We start from the raw sequence: 21,339 nt of genomic DNA on the forward strand, positions 1-21,339 counted from the left end.
ACGTTTGCGGAGTCTCTGAATGTGTTTTTTGGGTTGTACCATCGAGCGTGATGTCTGACGTTTCGCTCCCGGGCGTAGAGCAAAACGTCGGACATCGTGCCGTACAACATGTGGTGCAGACTGAAAAGGCACACACACATACACCGTGAAAACCTACACAGTGGTCTGCTTGTAGGGAGTCTGCTGTCTACAGGGCTACAGGAGAAGCCGATTCAAACTTCACAACTATGGGCGAATCACAGAGGGGAGGAGCCATTGTTTCTGCTTAGCTTTTGACGCACATCACGCGTGGATAATCAGGTCCAGATGCAAACAGTAGTAGTCAGGATTAGACTTCGGCAACCTCAATAAAACGCAGCTTGTTCAAGCACAGAGCAGTGAGCACTTCATCATTAAATCCTCTTCACTGTTCAAGAAACTGTGTCAGAGCAAGGGGCTGGTCCTGCATTTGAGTCCACGTTTCAGCCACACATGGTTAAACTGGGGCCCTCATGCAGAGTGAGTTCATGGCCTCACTCAACCTGTGCAAAAAAAAGTCATAGTATTAATTAGTTGTTTTACTTTATTCAGTTACTCCAGTGTTGGTTGAAATGGGGTGTGTACTCTTTGCCGGACGCTAAAAGTGTGCCACGAGTATGGGTAAAAGAGGCCCGATGAAGTGACGTCAGAATTACTTCGATGTCATCTTCTGAGCGTATTCGACACAAGATGGCGCACCGGTAGCTGCAAGAGTTCGCAAAAATTAAAATTTCTTCTTCTCATAACAGCACGCCAGCAGCATAATTGGAAAATAATCATAGACTACTAATAATCTTCTTGGTTCTTTCGGTAAAGTCACGTAGAAGGGAAGTAATAAAATAATAAAAATAAAACATAATAAAACAATTCTCACGACGTTTCGGCCACAACGCAAGCAGCCGTCCTCAGGCGAAGAGGACGGCTGCTTGCGTTGTGGCCGAAACGTCGTGAGAATTGTTTTATTATGTTTTATTTTTATTATTTTATTACTTCCCTTCTACGTGACTTTACCAAAAGAACCAAGAAGATGAATCCCTGCAGTCACGAAAGCTTTAAATCGAAACTACTAATAATGTCATGCCAGTGCTCTCTACATGGAGGTTGTTTGACCAGAGTTCACCACGGTGGTCAGTGTAGGTTGGTGATATCTGAACTGGCCCAGAATCAGTTCTAATATTATTTGGCACTAATTGTCGCCATGGGTGGGAATCAAATTCACACCGTTTGGTTCTTAGCGCAGTGTTTGATCCACTGCCCCACCACTCCCATCCCAGTTGGAATAACAAAGAAGGTAAAGGTGCAGCTCTGAAATTGTTTTGCTCACACCACTGCTAGCAGAAGGACCTTTGCTCAAGGTAGTTCTAGACAGTTCATTTAGAGCAGTGCCTTTCAATAATTTTCAGAGGGGGGCAACTTTCGCCGATTAGACATCAGTGTGAGGGCCGCCACACACTTGAAACCATTGGGTTTGGCAGCACGATGGGCTGTTTTCACATTTGTGTCTTGTTCGGGGTCGCACTTCAGGGGCCGCCGTAAAGGTCACCAGGGGCCGCCAGTGGCCCGCGGACCTTGCAATGAAGAACACTGATTTGAGAGGGTTTTAGATGTGAAAATAATATTTGAAAGAGAGAAACTGAAATATCAAAGAAGCCAGTTTGAAGCTTTCTTCCTTGGGCCCACATCTGGTTGGGCCTCAGCCAGTGGCAGCCTGGTGGGTAAATATATTGGAGGGAGTGGGGGGCGTATGCGGTTTACAATGTTTATAATGTGCATGTGAGTCTTGCTACAGTTTTGTTTTGTTTCACCAGTGGGGCCCCAGACCTCGCCACCCGTGCATGACGAGCCATCCCAGCCGGCAGCGGCCTCACCGCTTGTCCTCTTGGCCCCCCCCCCCCGCTCAGGGCTCTGTTTGCCGGGGCGGTGGCCGCCGCCGCCGCATCGGCAGCCGCGGCTGCGCCCGAGCTGTCCCCGCGCTCCAGCTGCAGCAGCACGGACGCCCTGCCGAGCGGGAGCAGCGAGGTGACGGCCGACAGCGGCGTCCACTCCGAGGAGCCCGGCTCGCTCTCCTCCTCCTCCGCCAGCCAGGCGTGCAGGTGAACTCCACCTTCCCCCCTTCCCCCACGCCCCTGCGCTCCTCTGTGCCTCGGTTCAGCCGGAACGCTCCGGAACGGGCGCAACCCTGGGGAATATTTTCGGCACGCCGCAGCCAATGTGGTATCCCTCATTTCCCGCCCCCCATGATCATTATTAAACTATTTTTTATTTTACCAGGTAAGGACAATTTTAAAAGCAGAACAGGTATTTAGCAAACACCGATGATTTGTCCCTCTTGCACTTCAATGACAGAAGTTACACGTTTTACATTATTGTGGTTAATGCAGCGACCTCTGGTGGATGGAAAGGTCACATGAACCAATTACATACGACGTATACGGAAAACATTTATTCTTTCATACCTATTCCATGCGCTAATGTTAATCTACGCATTGTTAACACCACTGCCAGATATATCTTCATCATCATCACGATCCATGGGCAGATAGTCCGTAGGTTTCCACTGCCCTCTGTTCTCTATGTCAATCGGCTCAAGTAGTGCCACATCTTTCTGGCACCAATCTATGTAATCATCAGATGTATCACAAATAAATAATAAATGTATCTCGTCTCCGGTTTGGCATACTTCATGTGCCACATGGCTGATAATATATTTACATTGTACAACGTGTGCAGGTGCAGTGCACTGTATTTGACCGCGTACTTTCACTTTCTCTTGGGGAAATGTAAATGCCACTTAATTCCATGCATCTCCGGCAGGAGGCACTGCACAGAGTGCTAGTTTTCCGCTAGACGGTGGAAAGAGGTCTTCTGAGCCAATAACCTTTTCGTCTATTCCAACCTATAATAATATTGTGCTCTATGTACTTTTAAGAAATTGCATAGCAGCAGAACGTGAGTCACGATGCATTGCGTACAATGAAAACAAGTTTTCTTTATTCACATTTTCTATATTCACACGTCATAGGTCGTACATGTCCTTATTTACAGAGCTCATCGTTCGTATGTTATAGGGGTGGCCGTTCTTTTCTTAAAATAAAAACGTGAGAGTAGGTTAAAGAGGAGGAGAGGGTGTGGGGGGGGGGGCTAACACACAGGAGGGCTTGGAGTTGCGATGGTTGGTTGGGGGACATTTGTGCCACTTTAACGCAACAAATATTCTTTGTTGCTATGGACAGATCTACCAAGAATTTCAAGCAACACCCGGTTGCTTTGCCGTATGAAGGAGGTGAGACCTGCAAAGTTCGGGCCGCAGAGAAGACGCGGACGCGCCACAGGCACACGGCAGTCGGCCGCTCCAAAGAGAGGACTCAGCCGGCTCGCGAGCAGAACTCCGCAAGCGCAAACGGCTGCGGCAACCCCGCGGAGAGCTGGGCCTCTCTGCTGGCGAGCGGCCGAGTCGGCGCGAGGACCCCCACGAGGATGCTGCCCGGCGACCGCAGCGACGGCGGCACGGGCGCCAGCAACGGCCACCCGTCGGCGGGCCGTCCCGGCCTCAAGGCCAACTCGGACGCGAAGCGACCGGAAGACGAGGCGGACGACGACGACTCCATGCGGGACGCTTCAATTCTAGACTTCCAGTCCGACGACGCCTCTTCAACCTCGAGTCTCGAAGCGACCTCGGCTCAACCGGCTCGGGCCGCGGTCTCTCCGCCGCGCGCCAAGTACGGCGTGCTAGGCGACGGGGACGGGACGGACGGCGAGAGCGCCCGCCGCCTCCGCTTCCCCCCCACGGAGGTCACGTCCAGGCGGAGGCCACCGCCGAGGAACGGAGGTTTGGCCGGGCGGCTGTCGAGGTGCGGTGTGTCGGAGGAAGACATCCTCGCGCGTTTGGAGAGCGACCACGGCTACGCGCAGTCTTGCTTCGCGCGCTCCCTGGCTCGCAGCCGGACTACGGAGAACCTCGCGGTGTGCGTGGCCGATGTGGACCCGGATCCCGTGGGGCAGCGTGCGCCGGACGGCCGGGGGTGTGCCGCGGACGGCAGCGACGGGGCGGCGCGCGCGGCCACTCCCACGCGGGGTGGAAAGTCACAACAGCGGCCGGCGAGGAATGACGACGGCCGCTTTGGGCTGAGGGACTCCCTGCGGAAGCTCTTCAACAAGAAGAGGTGAGGTTGATGGTTGAAAAAAAAAAATCACCCCCGATTTTTCTCCCGATTGTGCTGTCAGCGTCATGAAATTAAATACCCATCCCATGCAGAGGAGTGCGGGTGTCACGGAGATCCCTTCGAGTGACCTCAGGTCCACACGGTAGAGGGCAGTACTTCACAACACACGCCCTGCCACCGAGACAAACGTTCATCGCAGATCAGCCAAGCTAATATTTGAATTCCCACGACCAAATTACGCTCGAAGCAAAATAATTGTACGAGATGCTTTTTTTGTTTGCAATCAATGGTGACTCACTGCACTTGAGAATCCAGTTTAGTTACTTGCGGCTGCCCAGAATCTCAGTGGTGCCAGCTCAATGCTATGACCTCTGAGCAAGCGGGCCACCCCATAGGCTCTGCTGACGTGGGCGTCACGGTGGAGAGGTTGTTCACTCCCTCGCCTGGTGGACATGAGGTTGTCGGTTCGATCCCCCTACCCTGACGCCTGTATATTTGGAATTTGCATGTTCTTGGGGTCCTCCGGCTTTCCCTCCACATTTAGAAACATGCGTTTTAGAGTATTTGGCAGCTATGCATTTCCACATAATGAGCCACTTCATTGAGCTATCATTTGTGGCCAGGTCGCTTTTGAAAAAAATGCTGTATAGCTCAGTGGGTCTTACCTGGTAAAATATTTAAAAAGTTTTGTTCATAGTGTTTGTAAGTTCAGCGCCAGAGTGTGTGTAAGGCCATCGTTGAGCACAAGCACATTTCTCCCCGACATAAATTGGGAGGTCATTTTGCTGCTGGATGGGGGCCTCTCCGCGCTGTGCAGATTATGAGAGATGTTTGATCATACTTCACCATGCTGGTCAGTGGAGATTGGTGAAGGCAGGGAGCACAAACGTGGGAGCATATAAATACAGTACAAGTATGGATTTGTCTGTACTGTCCTATGCTTCCCACCACATAGCCCCACATCCTATAACACCCATCCAAGCACGAGACAGGCTCGAATCTGCTTAGCTTCTATGATCTGACAAGACTGGACACATTCCAGATGTGTGTGTCTCCAGTCAATATGACAGAAGATGTTATCCAGATAGTAATTATCTTGTGCATTTCCAGTCGCTTGGGTCATATGCAAATTTAGAGGAAAATAGTTTTGATGTATTTATTAATAATATACATCCTACACAGACAGCATGTAGAATATGGAGTGGCGTTGTAGCTGGCATATTCTTGATGTTCTGTGGCATGGAACCAGCCTGATGACTGCAGAGTCACGTGATCTGCAGGATCACACCAGGCGCCTCATCCACCCACTGTGCGTAGTCAACTGTGCTAGTCAGGCATGCCTGTTCCTCCCCTCATAACACATTCTTGTTCTGCTGCGGCTGTTAGTGAATAATCACAGAAAATGTGTGTGCCCACTGTCATTCTGATTAGCACGGTTGGCTACGTACGGCGCAAAAGTAGTTCAACATTCGTACAAACATTCGCTGGCACTTCAATTTAATTATCAGCCAGGCAGAGTACTGAGCCAGCATCGCTGTAAACCTGAGCTCAAATTCAAGTTCTAGCCACCTGTGCTTAGACAATGCTCTCTGCGTTAGTGAGTTGAAGGCACCAGCCCAATAATCAATAACTACACAAAGATCCCCATCATCGTCAAATTAGTTTAGTACTTAATTGGTAAAATTCTGGGCCTGAGAATTGAAAAACATTGCTTTGACTGCCGTGTGACGAAACATGTTTTTTCAGGCTGTCTGGGGAAGTAACCCCTTTAGTGTTTAGATGAAAGGTTACTTGAAACGATGTCATAATTAGTTCTGCGATATCACCTTTCATGGGCCATATCCGAACGGTTACCTTGTCTCGTTACATGATGCCCATAGCACGATCGGAATCAAATTGAGAGAAAGTAATACAAAATTATAATCAGTTGACCACAGAAAAATTGATGTCACACTCATAACAGTGGATGTTGCCGTGGTGCAATGGTTTGCACACTGCAATCCACAGGTCACCTTTTCCATTTGGTCTCTTGGCGTGCCACTGCCTCTTTCCACCCAGGAGTATAAATGGGTATAGCACCGTGGATTGGCATGTCTTGCATGTGGTGGGGTAAGGTGTTGCTACTCCTGCCTCTTCCAAGACGTGGATGAGTAGGCAAATTAGCCTCTAGATGCGCTTCAAGTAACTTAGTTTAGCCGAGGCCCTTTCATCAGCGATGGTGTGAGTATATCAATCCCACCCATAGCGATGGTGATGATGATGTTGTTGTTGATGATGTTGATGATGATGATGTTGAACGTTTGTGTTCAAAGCTCGACCGTGCGCTTTGCGGATCCGCCTGTCAGCCGACCACGGAGCAACACGCCAAGCCGAGCCCTGGGGATTGGAAACCTGCGCATTGAGGACTTTCTCGACTGCGGGGAGCCATGCAGCGCTGTGTGACAAACACTGACGCAACAGTGAAGATCCAAGGCAGAAATCTGTGTGTTTTGACTCAATGGAATGAAGATTTTCAAAACAGTGCACACTGCAATCACAAATGCCACCACTCACTGTGTATAAATGTACATACGGGTACTGTAAAGTATATCTTGCGTAGGGTACTGCACGTATAAATTATTCCACCGTCGGCTCGTGGCTTCGGTCGTGGGAGTCTACGCACACCGCCTCGCGTTTTCAAGTCTCGGGTGACACGTGTCGGTGGATTCATCTCACAGTCGTGATGTGAAGGTGATCTTATTTCGTATGGATTAATAACAGCGGATTAAAGATGTAATGTTAGATTTGTTAGCCACTCAATTGTCTGTTCAGACAATGACATTACCGTACAATCATTATGTTTTTGCTGCTGACAACACAGACCCACAAGCATCCCTACAACAGCCGTATGCATGGTGGCCGCACATCCAGGCACTATCCAGGCTGAAAATCACGCTCAACCAGGACGCACTCTGCCCCTCTCCTTTGAGCCAGAAAGCCAACAGCTGTGTGCGCCGTTCCCCCTTGAATGAGGTGACTGCCGTAAGATGGGGGGGGGGGGTAGCAACCGTGATGAGCGGTGCATTCCGTAGGGAGAGAAAGGGGAAGGAAGTGATTGCTTCCCAGCCAAGTGTGCCGTGAATATAGCGACCGATTGTAGGATGTTTCAACTTGTGAACGGCGGGCGGGCGAGAGGACTCACACGGACTAAACACGCTGCCCAATCTTGATTGAGATTTTCTGGCTTTGAGCCCAGGTCGTGGTGTTTGTAATAAATAAATAACACGGCTGTATTTATATAATACAGCTGCTTTTTTACGCGATCTAACACCAAAAACCCCCTGTATTATGGATGATATTGGTCACGAAAGCTTACGCGTTAAACTCCTGGATTCCTCCCCACGCAATCATACACTGGGTTTCCATGAAAGGGTAGGAGCAATTACTAATTTGAATAAAAAATATATAAATTGTTCGGAATTATTTAACTTTGAGGGCTACTCCATCATGGATTTAAAACCTCTTCGCTCTGTGCTCAGTGCATTTATTCAATAAAAGCTAAACATATATGATACAGTACGCCTTAAAAAAAATTGTATGCAGCTTGAAGGTGGGATACTTTTAAGGAAGTGTATATATTATCTCCCCGATTGCGTTTCCAAACGATTTTCACGTGAATAAACAGGAACTTATTGAAACAAAAAGTGAACTGAAACCCAGCAATGGGTTTTAGGAAAATACGCAGTTCCCTTTTGCTGCAGCAAGATAGCCATTGATTGTTCCTGGCAATGTTGCTTGTTAAAGAAATCCTAGTGGAGAGAAAAAAATATCGGCTTTTTTCATTACGCAGGGCTCTCATCGCCAATATGATTCATATTCGAGTTTTGGGTTAAGTGGCGTAATTTGTTAAATGTGTGAGGATGCCCTCCAACACACTCCGAGTGTGCTGGCATGTTTGTCCACGTGACAACGTCATTTGTTTACCTGTGTCAGGTGGAGGAGGGTGCACGACAGACATTGGTATCTTACTCACGCGTGGCTATCTGGCCCAACAATCAATAATGAATCATTGTGGTTCAGGTTCATATATTTAAAAATAATAAATCTTGTGCACCTTACTGAAACTTTCGTACCTTGTATTTCGGTAATTTATATATATACATATGTATAAATCAAACCTTCACGGGGTCAAGTGATGGGCACCTTATTAGGGCTACCTGTAAACAAAGTGGCGCAACAATTGAACTTGAAACGTGATTCTGCCTTGGCCAGACTGTGACTCGTATGTCAGTGGAGGAAGTTGTGTATATTGCGGTCTGCATATGTGTTCAATACAAATATAGCCATTTTGTCAAGTCTACTGCTGGATGACGATCTCGCCATGCCTTGCGGGTCGTGGTGGTTATATGACTGCGTTTTACCACGCTGGCGAGCGTGGTTTTATATGAAACGACGAGCCGAGACATTGCAGCATAGGAGATTAACAAGAATGGATTTTGATTAACGTGCCCTCTGATGAAATACCAGACTCATATATGTAACATAACTCTATAAGTACAAAAACACCCACATGGGAATCCGCATCATGTTACTCTGTGTAGCGGTTACCACACTACACGTGAGCACTGATGTAATCGTTATTTTCATACTCAACACTGTCCAAACACCAGCGTTTGGTATGCCCCTCTGGGTGCATAAATACAGTGACCATTACTGTCAAACCAGATTTGACCAGAATGTATATCACAACTTAACATGCTTGTTCATGACATTAGAAAATGCAATGTCACTTTACCTTTTTTGTTAAAAAGATACTCGATGCAGTCTCGGTTATTTTAAGCTGTTTTTAATCAAGGGCTTGCAAAATTGATTTGGATAATTTTTTTAAAGGTGCGCCGTGTTTTGTATGTTTTGTCGAAAGGGAAATAAAGATTGTTTGATGGCAGGCCTTCCAATTTGTTTGTTCTGTTGTGTTAGATTTAAAACTGTGTGCCATAGTCAAAGTGTACTTCATGTAAAGTGATAAAACTCAACGCATTCATCAACAACACTGCTCTCACACTGAATGTGCAAAACACGACGTTTCAGGCAATGGCCCTTCTTGGTACCATTATTGACGCACTTTGTTCCGTTTTTTGCTGTTTGTGCTTGTGCACCACTGCCATCGCAGTGCCTCAGTGTTGTCTATATGTTGTATAAAGTACTCTTGTACATACCAATGAAACAAACAACTGCAAAACGTGTGAAATCATTACGTTCAGCTCTTTGTCAATTCACCTTGTTGATTGAGGCCTCCCCGATGCTGCGATGTTGGTCATGTGGTTGATTGTCCATACTTCACCACATTGGCCAATGCAGATTGGTGAGTGATAGGAGGACCGAAATTATAGGTTCAGACACCACTCGCCACCGTTAGCAATGGCCTGGAATTGCAGTGCCGGTCACACATTTCCTCTCGCAGTGTGCAAGCCACTTTACCACTGGTTCCGCATAAAAAAGGACTATACTACAAATATTAATGTGGTTCTTGTTTTGCAGAACTATCCCCATGCTTGGGATATATTAAGACTCTTGTGGCCCATTGAAATATGTGGGCTAACCTGCTTTTGTTCTATTAAACATTACGCTTTGAGCCTTACCGTCATCATTGTCATCAGGCATTGCCTATCCGCTGCTGGATGAAGGCTTCCCTCTGATATAACTTATCCCACAACGGGGAGGGGCTGGGGGCATCCTGCCATATAACTGTTCCTCCTTTCTGGTCATTCTGGTCGAGAGCCATCACAGTGATAACAACGTTCAGTGGGACACAGTGCACGCCGTAGGGGGCGCACGTGCGTTGCATTGCCGCTGCAATACGTGGGTCCAAACAAAACGCTGTCTGTGGCTTGTTCCCCAAAAAAATACACCTGGGTAAACTCTTTATAGCTGTTTTAAAATTAATCGGGCCTACTGATAACTACTCTGAGTTTCTTCCTCTTTAAAGAACCACGTTAGGCAAAATATGATCTGTATGGGCTCTTGTTGACCCCTACATGGCTATGAATATGTTAAATGATGTTTAAGTAAAGGCATAACTGCATCACTGTACGCTCGTTGAGACATAGTGAAAGGTGCCTAATAAGTGCAACTTATTGCATAATACAAGGCAGCTACGAACCAATTATATAAGGTTTCACTTTCATGAAGAATCATCAGGATAGCAAAGCCTTGTTATTATACTGTGTGTTCCATTCCCGGCTATGGTGAGCATCAGTGGTGAGTGATATCATAACCCCCCCGCCCCGCCTTCATGAAGCCACCATTACCAGTCTGGTGAAGTATGCTAAAACAACTCCCATGGCTGATATTGCGTGGGGGATCCTTATTTCAGTATTGGATTACTACGGGACTGCAAATTCAATGAATACCGTATTAGAGCCATGCAACTAAATAGGGAATTATCACAGCCCAACATCTGTTCAAGTGCATGTCTCGAACTGACCGACATGAGTTTGAAGCCCTATCAACGATAACACACATGCAGGGATTCTGAAATGCTTGTCGGCATGCGTTTGTCTGGGAATGTGCAATACAAATGGTTTACACGCAGTTGCTGGACAACAAACAGCGCCATCAACGTTGCAAGTGATAGAGTCAGCACGCTTTTACTGAATTGAGCAAGATTGAAAGAGCTTGGGGACTGAGGCAACGTGGAGCATTTTTGAGGGAAGAAGCAGAGAGAGGAATGCTTTGACCTGCAGTGTGGTGAGTGAGTGGGTGAGTCGGTACATGAGTGGGTACGTGAGTGAATGAGTGAGTGGGTGAGTGAGTGGGTACGTGAGTGAATGAGTGAGTGGGTGAGTGTGTTGTTGTTGTGGCCTGCAGTGTGGTGAGTGGGTACGTGAGTGAATGAGTGAGTGAGTGGGTGAGTGAGTGGGTGAGTGGGTACGTGAGTGAATGAATGAGTGGGTGAGTGTGTTGTTGTTGTGGCCTGCAGTGTGGTGGTTGAACAGAGTGTGGATGAGACAAATAGTCAGTCTGGTAGTCCTCAGCATGGGTGGAGGAATCGGTGAGTGAAACTCACGAGAACGGTAACCACTGTAGTAGCTGTAGTAGAGTGATAAGGGGGGGGGGGACTGACCGCAGGTGAGCTAAGTGACTGCAGTGAATCAGTGAGTGCTGGAACATCAATCAACCTGACCACATTAGGTTGAATTATTTACGTGGCAATTTAATTTTGTAGAGAGCATGCGCAGGTTAGATTATATTGATCGCTGAGATAAGTAAGTGGCCTTTGGCAGGACACGTTACCATGGCACCTTTCGACGCGTATTTTACATGTGTTGCAGAGCTTGGGTCAAACCTTGGATACATGTGCCTGGTTGGAGCGTGGTCAAACAAGCCTCGCTAACCCGCATGGCGTGGAAGAGGCCTCCATCTAGCAGTGGATTGACAAACACCCGGAATCCCATTGCCTTAAACATGTCCTTTGTTACGCTTCCTTTGAAATCACAATGCGTTTGCTAAGCTGTCTGTTTTTTTTATGACTTGCAGTTAGCATGTGGCATATGTCCTCGTCTGTTTACATACTATTGTAGTCCAATAGCCACCCTCAATCTACTTGTTGATGGGTTTGTGTCTTAATTTGACTCTGAATGTTTTTTTTAAAAAGTAATTTGCCCAAGCCAACTGGAAATCCATTTTATTTAACATGTTTATTGTTCTGTTCATGCACTGTTTTAGAATTATTTTTGCTGCTGCTTTCTATTTGCTTGCTTGTGGTGCCGCCCGGAGTCTTTTTCATGCTATTTGTTTTGACGTTTCGGTGACCCAGGTGATGATTGTAATTGTGTAACCAAAACGTGATTTTGGTTATACAAAATCACGGTTTTTGTACTTTAACCTGACACGTTCACCCAATGACAACGTTGACATTATTATTGTTCGGTTCGTGGTGGTGACGATGCTGCTGCTGCTGCTGCGTTGCCAGTGGCGCAGAAGCACAAACAGCGACTAAACCATCAGCACGTAGGCAACGTTTCGTGTCAGAGCCCTCATTAATAGCCAAAGATGAACTCCATTATTTTGAAATTATTTACGTGCATGATATATGTAAAGCATTCATGTATGTGTTATGGAGAATGTACATTGCCCGAAACGTCGCCTATTATATATATTTTTTGTCAATTGAAGGCCACAGTGTTTTTGACGGATGTTGATTTTTAGCGTTATTTGTGCTGTTGCATATATTTGTTCATTGTTAAGGGGCCGTCCATAAATGACGTCACGCAGCTATAGGGGGGTGGGGGTCAGACATTTGTGTGACGGGGGGGGGGGTGAGAAATGTGACGTCACATCAAAATGCGCAACTTGAAATAAATATAGACAACACGTTCCACTTAATTACATAGATTTTTTAATAAATGTTTTCTCCTACAACATCAGAGTGCAGCGGCACATTAAATACGCACTACAATGACAATAGTTTAAAGCGATTTGAAGCATGTTTTTTTTTGGGGGGCAGAGCTTTGTGACGTCATATTTGAGGGGGGTCTGACTTTTTGTGACGTCGTGTGACGAAGGGGGGGGGGGGTCAAAAATCGTCCAAAATCGCGTGACGTCATTTATGGACGGCCCCTAAGGCCGCTGTTATTGCGATGAACGTGTTGAGTGTTTTCTTGTCATTATCATTACTATCGTATCGGCTTAATCCATCAACATTCATTCAATACAATTGCCTTAACACTGGGGCCTTAACAGGACCGAGAAGCCGCTGTTGAGCTTTCATTTGTGGCCAGGTCGCTTCTGAAAAAGGAAGCTAATGAGCTCAGTGGACTTTTGTTTTGTATCGCTCTTTGTTGTAACGTCTTGTACACATCTGTGAGAAAAGAGCATTACAGTTTGATACGTAGGAGGCTTAGCCATAAATAAGTAATATTTTTTCAAAAAATTATTTAAAACACGTTTTAATGAAATGTACTCGTAATGGCAGAACTCCACGACTCAAGGAGTGGCCCCGAAGCTTGCCACAACGTAACAATTACAGCCAACGTGAGTTAACCGTGGACAATTAGACCTAAGCCGAAACATAACATTAAAAATAATGTTTAATTTGTTTTAAATGATGGAATAAAGTATTGTCATCAGTACGACATAAGTATATCAAGTTTGCAGTCGATACCACATTGGGAAGTGGGTTAAAATTGAGTTACAAGATTTTAGGATACAACAATAGACAGAGTGAGTAACACATCCCTGCGGAGGGAGCTGGTAGTAACGTTGGGTTGCTCGGTCAATGGCCTGCAGGGTCAACGGCGGCGTGGTGTATTCCGCGAATATGCCCGACTGTGAGGGCGGGCACAAGCCGGCGTGAGTAGGTTAAACGTTGAGTTTTATAAGGGCACCACGGGGTGACTAGCCCCTCCCCACCAAGCCCCACCCCTCCCACCCCCCTCCCAGCCCCTCCCTCCCCACCCAGCCCCTCCCTCCCTCCCCACCCAGCCCCACCCCTCCCACCCCCCACCCAGCTCCTCCCCACCCTCCCCACCCAGCCCCTCCCCACCCAGCCCCGCGAAAAAAAAAAATAAACCCGGAATATGCAAATGACCACATAGCACGTGACGCTAGGTGACCACGCCCCCATTGCCCCCCCCTCTCCCCGGGGGACGGAAGTGACGTCAGGCGCACTTTAACAAAGTTGGTGGCGCTCGACGCTCGGCTGGGGACGTGCGGCGGAGTTTTTTTGTTATTTTCTCTCTCGGAGCCGCTACGAAAGCTATCGAACAAGCGGCAGCGAGCACATGACAAGCAACAACGCACGGGACTACGAAGCGTTCGTGTTGTTTTGAGTGAGCGAGCGAGAGAGAAAAGATCTGTAATTTTTTTTATAAAAAATATGACGTCCAAAGTGTCTGGGAGTTTGGAAATATCGAAGAAGAATCCGCACGATGACTTCGAGCTCATTCAGAGAGTTGGCAGCGGCACCTACGGGGACGTGTACAAGGTGCGTACCGCCATGGGCGACAAAGCGCTTCGGAGCTCTTCGGATTTGCCCCGCTGTACACGCACATTGCGGCTTGCTGGTGCTGTTCGTGGTGTCCTCAAGTCCTCCCGATGTGCGAAATGAAGTTGAACACAAGTTGATCCCCACAAGTTGATCTCCACAAGTGTTGTTGTTACAATGGTTGTGGTCACCGGTGTCATCGCTGCTGCCTTGCGACTTTTCTACTCAGTAACTCAGCCGTGAACGGCGCTCCTGTTACAACTACAGGGGAGCGCTTACTGTGTCGTTAGTCACTTTGATATCGTTGTATATTCTTGGTTCTTTCGGTAAAGTCACGTAGAAGGGCAACAATATTTTGTATTATTTTTATTATTTTATTGTTTCTCTTCTACGTGACTTTACCGAAAGAACCAAGAATATGAATCCGTGCAGTCAAGAAAGCTTTAAATAAAAATGTGATATCGTTGTTCAAGTTAAGTGTCGTAGCTGCTTTGTCTTTACCGCAGCTGTTGTGATTGTTGTGAACCCAAGTGTCACTTGCTTGGGTGCTTCGAACGATACAATCATTAGAAGTTGAACAGAAATTATTGGGTGGTGGTGACCCATTGGCAGTGGTGAACAAGTGTATAAAAAATGAAGACATTTGCGAATAATAACAATGCATGTATATCCTGTAAACAATCCAATACTAGTTAAGAGCACTGCAGTTACTCACGATACAAACAATGTTACATCTATACAATACTTACGTTATAACTCCTCTACAGTACATTGTTATACGGTATTATAGTTACTATTGTAACTGCGGCGGTGTTACTTGTAAGTTCTGTACTGCAATGTGATTCGCCATTCCACTATAACTTCTTATATCCTTTGAGGCGTTATAGTTACAGTAGTTACTATTGTAACGACTGTGTGATATCGGTATGGTAGCCAAAGTGCGTGTTATAATAACTGCAGTGTAATTGCTGATCTTTAACAGGCACTACTGTTATAACTTGCAGTCGAATGCTCCTATGATAGTTATCGGCACGTTGAGGATAATCCCAGGGTGGCTGTTACAAGCACTGCACATGTACCTGTTTTAGAGCTCTAATGTGTTATGATGACATTTACTGTGTCAAAGAACTGCAGTATAATCACTACAGTATATACAGGACAACCACTATAGTATTATACTGTCGTATCTACAGGGCACTATTCTCACTGATGTATTATAATTCTAAATATTTTCTATAACAATACAGTATAGCTATCCTAGCAACTGCAGTATTACTGTTATGATTACATTACAATATTACTATTATCCCTATACTATTATCACTAGTGTATTACACAACATGTATTACAGCCTAAATCATAACTACTGCAATGTAATTATTATAACCAATACAACACTAATCATAGCTACAGTATTAACATGATTGTTACACATGTAACGACATTGTTTCTGTTGTAAAGTAATTGTATAATTTTTTTAAAAGTCACCGTTCTAAAAGTACAATTACAGTGCTGTGGTTTTCCCGAGGTTTGATCTTGCTGAGTGTTGGGTTTCGTGAACCTAACGTGAATTATGAACGAATCCTGCACAGAATGTTACATCACTTCTAAAACCTTTGTTAGTCAGAGACGACTTGTCCGTGGCCACAAGGAAATCGGGAAATCCAAGGTCTGTTTGACCTCCACTGTGCAGCACTGCAAGATGGAAATATGGAAGAGACAACAATGCGTGAGACTTGCTGCCATTGCTGGCATGAGGACAACGTTTCAAACCCGATACCTCTCGGTGTAGGACACCGTAAGAAGTAGAGTAAGAAACACACCTTCAAGGTCAGGTGTTGGCTGCTTGAACTTGAGGTATCCGAAAGAGCTGCCTCCAAATTTGAGGGCACAAAAGAGGGCATGTTGCCCCCCCCCAACCCATGGAATATACGATCCCTTGTCAATCCACCGTGTAAATGTATAGGGGGTTTGTTTACGAAATCCCACCGTGTGCCATTCTCAGTGTGGTTGTTTTGAAGGCGGTAGGTCCAAGGACCGGTTGAAATTTAACCCCCCACCCCACTTATCTTAGTCATGGCCAGGAATAAAATTCATGTCGATGAGTTCAGAGTACAGTGTACCGCCTTAGAATCGCCACCACCACCATAACAATTTGTATTTACATTACCACCCACTCCATCCTGTAAAAGAGTTGGTACTACATTGGTGATTTTCATTGGCGGATGTAAGTACTGGACAACATCAAAAATCCGATTGTGTGGGGGCTGATATGTGACACGAACAGATATTGGAACACACAGAAAATTCCAGTTACATCACGTTATATAGGCATTGATTTCATTTCACCATAAGCCAATCTCAGCATTGTGCAAAGTGGAGGTCAAACAGCCCTTAGGTTTTTTTTCTAATGGGTAAATAGTCTAATAAAGGTTTTAGGAGTGATGTAGCAATAGCCCTATACAGTATTTTAAAAGTTACGTTCGTGCAACTCATGATTTTACCTCGGGAAAGCAAAGTGCTGTACTCTACTATTGGAAAGGTGATTTTTTTTAAAGTAATGATCTGTTTACTCATTATATGAAGTTTTTCAAGTAACGTAACACAATCCCATGTTTTGTGTGTCAAAAGGAAATGTACTTACATTTCCTTTCTTTGAACGACCATGTATTTTGTTGATTTAGTCTCTGAAATTATAGCACTGTCCTTGTGTGGCTTTGTGGCACGTTTTGTCTCCACTGGACTCCCAGTAACCGCAGTGAATTGCTGACATGGTCTTTTCCCATTCATTTTTTTTGGGGGGGGGGGGGAGGATACGTCTTGACTTTTTAAAAATGAAAGTAAGCATTAAGCCTTATCAAGCCCTGCATCCTGCATAACGGTAAGATGATTACACACGGGAAAATTAGTAACATGGCTTTACTGGTGCCTGCCTACATTTAGTAATAGGGTTACCGTACAGTAAGACGCGTTCCAGGAAATCCACCGTGATGAATCCCATCGTGTGAGAAGTTTCCTTAATTAACTAGGCACTCCTGGCTGAAGGTTGGCTTTTGAAGACCTTATTAGTGAGCTGTCGATTCAAAGATGTCGTTTGAATGAACCGTCACTTGGTTTACTGAAGGTCGTTCATCAGAATACAATCTCATTTGGTTCCTACCTGGCTAAATAAAGGACTTGTTCAATGTGGTAAAATAGAGGACATCATTAAAATAAAAAAGTAGAAATTGATTGCCACCTTATTAATCCTTGTCAGCGACTTTAATGAGGAACAAATGTGTTTCCTGTTTTGGAAAGAGTGATAACAATGGGACAAACAAGCCCAGCTCTGAGGGCTTATTCACCACGTCGCCTTCGAGCAAGCCATTTGCCCGTCTGCACAGCTCTTAAAAATTGTCACTTGTGGAGTTTGTGCCGAGGAGATAGATCCTGGAGGGATTTCAGGTTATTGATGTGATTCCTCGGAGAGAACGTGGCTTTGCTCACTTGAGTGTAATCTACAATGGAGTAAGAATGTTCATAAGCCTCTTTGTCATGGGCTTGTATTCTACATGATACCTACCCCATCGTCTTATGTTGTTGTGGTTGTTGTTAACGTTCTGGATGTGTTCTTTCTCGAGTCCTTTTTAGCATGTCAACAAAACTTTCAGAATCCCTCAAGACTGCCATGTACTTGTTGCGTGTGTATTATACTGTGCATGTGTGTCTCTTAGTTTGCAATTTACCCTCCAGGCGTTATGCTGTTTTGTGTTGCCGATTGAATAATGGGTGTGGGGCCTCGGTTGTTTTACCTTCAGCTACTTTGAGCACTGTACAACGCCAAGTTTTACTGAGCTCCAAGCACATTATGCCATAGTTGTTGAATGGCTGAGGTGCATTAGCTCATTCGAATAGCTTTGGTCCAACTGGATGATCAAATTCACCTATTGTCTCCCAACTTGATGTCATGTCTCTCACATAGCATACTTTCAGATGTGTAGCCTTTTCTAGTGTGCATGTTACACAGGCCTGTAACATGCACACTAGTATGCCAGATTACCTAGGCGGGTATTAAGCAAGTGATTATTCTTTTCAGGAGTTGTTCACAAACAACTCCAGAAGTTGTGGGTTTGTAATTCCAGTCAACAACACTGTGAGGAAGTGTGATACGGCTTCACAATTAAGCATTCTTGTGATATCAAACTGAACTATTTAAAGGTTTACAGTTGCAATTGGTACGAGCGTTAAAGAAAATACAGGGAGATTGAGTGCAGTGATTTTACACGTTGCTCTTGGTAAACTTGTTCTGCTTGTGTGTGGCAAAGCATTGTTGCCTAGGTTGACCTTAAAATCACGAATCTAAACATTTTTAGCAGTAGCAGTCTTACAAAAATGTGTCCTATACTGCCAAACATTACAGTGCGCTCTACTGTATAGAAGTACTGTACTGTGTTGTGTTATGGCTCATTACGTGCACCGCTGTATTCCCGTTCCACCTCTTCTGACACTGTTCAACCCGGGCACCACTCTGAAATCAAGCGACCCGTTCGAACAACACAAGTTCCGGCAAATCGGGCCACCACCACCACCTTGTGTGTGTTGTGAGCAGCCGGAAGGGCAGTCGGTATAGGTTCTCCCCGAGTGCAGAGAAGAAGTGTGTGTGTGTGAATTGGTTTCCAGGTGGGCTTTATTTCCGCAAGTCTCGGGGTCAACGCGTGGGTTTGTCAGTTTAAAATGTCTTTTCTCACGGGGAAGTACCTTTTCTCAATTGTGCCTGGCTGGAAATGTTGAGAATTTGTCGTCTGAATCCAATTGGTATGTTTTTTTAAATATCCAACCCATGAGCTATCGCGTTTAACAATTATTCGCAAGAGTTAAGCTCTTGACTTTTGCTGGGGTTGTGGCCAGATTTTGCCGCTTGCTAAAATGTAATGCTCTGCCCTCCCCCCCCAGAACAGCAGATAGGAGGCTCTTTGTGTGCCGAATAGTTTTCAGCTAAATGGGGTTGCACTGTGTGTATAAATGAGCTTAATAATATACTGATTGGGTGAGTGGGGGGAATAAAAGCCTCCATGTGGTTTTGTTGGGTGCAGCACATTTCTGTAATGTTTGCTATACAACTTAATAAAAGCGTCTCTCACTAATAGTTTTTTTCTGATAAAGTCAGCATTGTTAGACAAGCATAACATCGATTCACACATGCAAATGTTTTTTGGTGTACCACAGATGGCAAATTATTTTATTTTGCACACAAACTCTCCTGAAACGCTGTGCTCTCCTTTACGCTACGGTAGAGCCTTACTGTCCGATTTGGGTTTGGCTTAACTGAGCTATTTCTTTCACCTACCTTATTACGGTGATGTCTCTTTGCCTTCACATGGTGTTTTTTACTTTTGATAATAATGTTAAATTAAATGTCATATGGCCTTTTGTCTATCTGCTGTTGGATGTCGGCATCCCCAATAACGCCGTGCCGATTGGTTGGTGGGAGTTTGTGAAGGGAGTTTATTGGGTGTTTGCCACTGATGCTAACTGAGATAAGGAACTTAACTGAGGCTGCGGGTTCCGTTGTGCACTTAGCCTGACTCCGTCCCACATGCATGCCTTCTATTATTCATGCAAAATGTGGCCTCTTCTACTGAGGCTATATTGCACCACCATCCACACACACAGCACAAGTGAATAACAACTGAGGCACAAATACTGCCGCTATGTTCACAATGGCGTTTGAGACTATTGGAATGTTGCGATCGAATGCAGAGCAACATTCTGTCTTTAGTGACGTGCTCGCATTTTTAGTTGCCGCGCAAACGCTTTTGCGACTGCCCGCACGGGCTGATTGATAGCAGGTCAACATTGGGGCCATCCTGACCTCTGGTTGCCTTGAAGCTGCTCTGAATAAGACAATGGCACTGTACAGGGGGGGGAGCAGAGTGATTATAGTAGGCAGCACCAATAAAATATCTCCAAACACGCTAACTTGTTATCGCGAGAAACTACTGACTTTTGTGTAGTAATTACTGTTGTTGCGTGTTCCTTATTCTCGTAGTCAATTTCAGTTGTGTTTAAATGCCCTTTGCTGGAGATGTTCAGGGTTACGCAACGTATCAGGCTGACTAAATGTCAGCAAGTGATATGTTGATTTAATCGGCAGACGCATCGGCTCACTTTAAACAGGATACTTTTAAAAGGATTTAAGAGAGTTATGACCAGCTTTAAGGATATTGTTTTATAAAGTTGTTACATGCGGTAACACCCTGCATTTAAAATATACTCTTGTTGTAGAACTGTAGTTTTTAGTTCTGGAATTATAAAACAACAATAAAATGCAAGTCCGTTTCAAGTTTTTAAATTGTCGTCAGCCATGATAAACCCTCTGCTGGATGAAGGCCTTCCCAAGTGGTTGTCATCTCGACCAGCCCTGCGATGCAACAGTCCATCCACACGAGCTGATTTCTTAATTCTGTCTCTGTGGTCGATGTCTCTCAGACGTATTCTCTCCTTTGCCACTCTGTCCTTAGTCTCGAACACGAGTCACGACTTGTCCTGCCAAAGCCCTCTTGTGTAATTCAAGATACATGTTCTGCCAATTCCCACTGTTTCTATGATGTACAATTTGCATATGTTCTATAATTCATGTGCTCTTCTTTATATTTCTAAGTTTAACTCTAAGCATGGTCCTGTCCATGCTTTAGTGTTTGTTCCATGTCCATGTTACTAAACCAAATCTTATAATGGTTAATTTACACGTATTCAAAACTATCTCTTTGAGGTCCATTAGTATGTTCCTTTTTATGAGAGTTTGTTTTTCAAAAGCACTCCAGTTTGCTCCTATCCGGTATATTTTGTTCATCATGTTGGTGTTTGTTTCACCTTTAATAATGAGCCTACGTACAAATTCCGACGTCTTTTCCAGTTTAATCCCTCGCAAGAGATATCTGAAATTGTTTTGCAGACTTCTTGTACCAAAATTCGGTTTTCCTGTACTCTTATTTATTTTAAGGCCTTTTTTTCAAGATCCTTTATCAACTTATTCTATCATTTCCTGTAGGCCACTGCATTTGCCGCAAAAAAATATCCCACAACAACGCATATCCAAATAACATGAACAGTTGAATGTTGTAAAATGTATACAATCATTTGCACTTGCGTAATGCCGATTCCGCCGGCAAAATCGGTGATAACGCTGCTGTTTGGTATTTAAATAGGAGCACG

The 21,339-nt window shown here is 45.2% G+C and overlaps 2 protein-coding genes across 2 annotated transcripts in view; both read left to right on the forward strand.

Moving 5' to 3' along the window:
- The first annotated feature begins 708 nt into the window (after positions 1-708).
- LOC144723728 (uncharacterized) lies at positions 709-9,102 on the forward strand. The gene is made up of 4 exons (XM_078602664.1): positions 709-719; positions 1,920-2,111; positions 3,252-4,181; positions 6,494-9,102. Exons 1-4 carry the CDS (start codon positions 709-711, stop codon positions 6,621-6,623), a joined length of 1,263 nt encoding a protein of 420 aa, XP_078458790.1. The 3' UTR covers positions 6,624-9,102.
- A 4,738-nt stretch (positions 9,103-13,840) lies between these two features.
- LOC144723468 (mitogen-activated protein kinase kinase kinase kinase 5-like) overlaps positions 13,841-21,339 on the forward strand; it is an 84,752-nt gene continuing 77,253 nt past the window's right edge. Inside the window, exon 1 of the mRNA XM_078602246.1 lies at positions 13,841-14,145. Within this exon, the coding sequence (XP_078458372.1) occupies positions 14,038-14,145 (108 nt within the window). The 5' untranslated portion in view covers positions 13,841-14,037. The remainder of the gene's footprint in view (positions 14,146-21,339) is intronic.

This window comes from Lampetra planeri, chromosome 18 (assembly GCF_965212315.1).
Source record: "Lampetra planeri chromosome 18, kcLamPlan1.2.h2, whole genome shotgun sequence".
Lineage (NCBI taxonomy): Eukaryota > Metazoa > Chordata > Hyperoartia > Petromyzontiformes > Petromyzontidae > Lampetra > Lampetra planeri.

Excerpts from the sequence above, each read along its gene's own strand:
- LOC144723728 (XM_078602664.1), top strand. Across the intron at positions 2,112-3,251 it reads TCCGCCAGCCAGGCGTGCAG|ATCTACCAAGAATTTCAAGC; the intron begins GTGAACTCCACC and ends TGCTATGGACAG. Across the intron at positions 4,182-6,493 it reads AAGCTCTTCAACAAGAAGAG|CTCGACCGTGCGCTTTGCGG; the intron begins GTGAGGTTGATG and ends TTGTGTTCAAAG.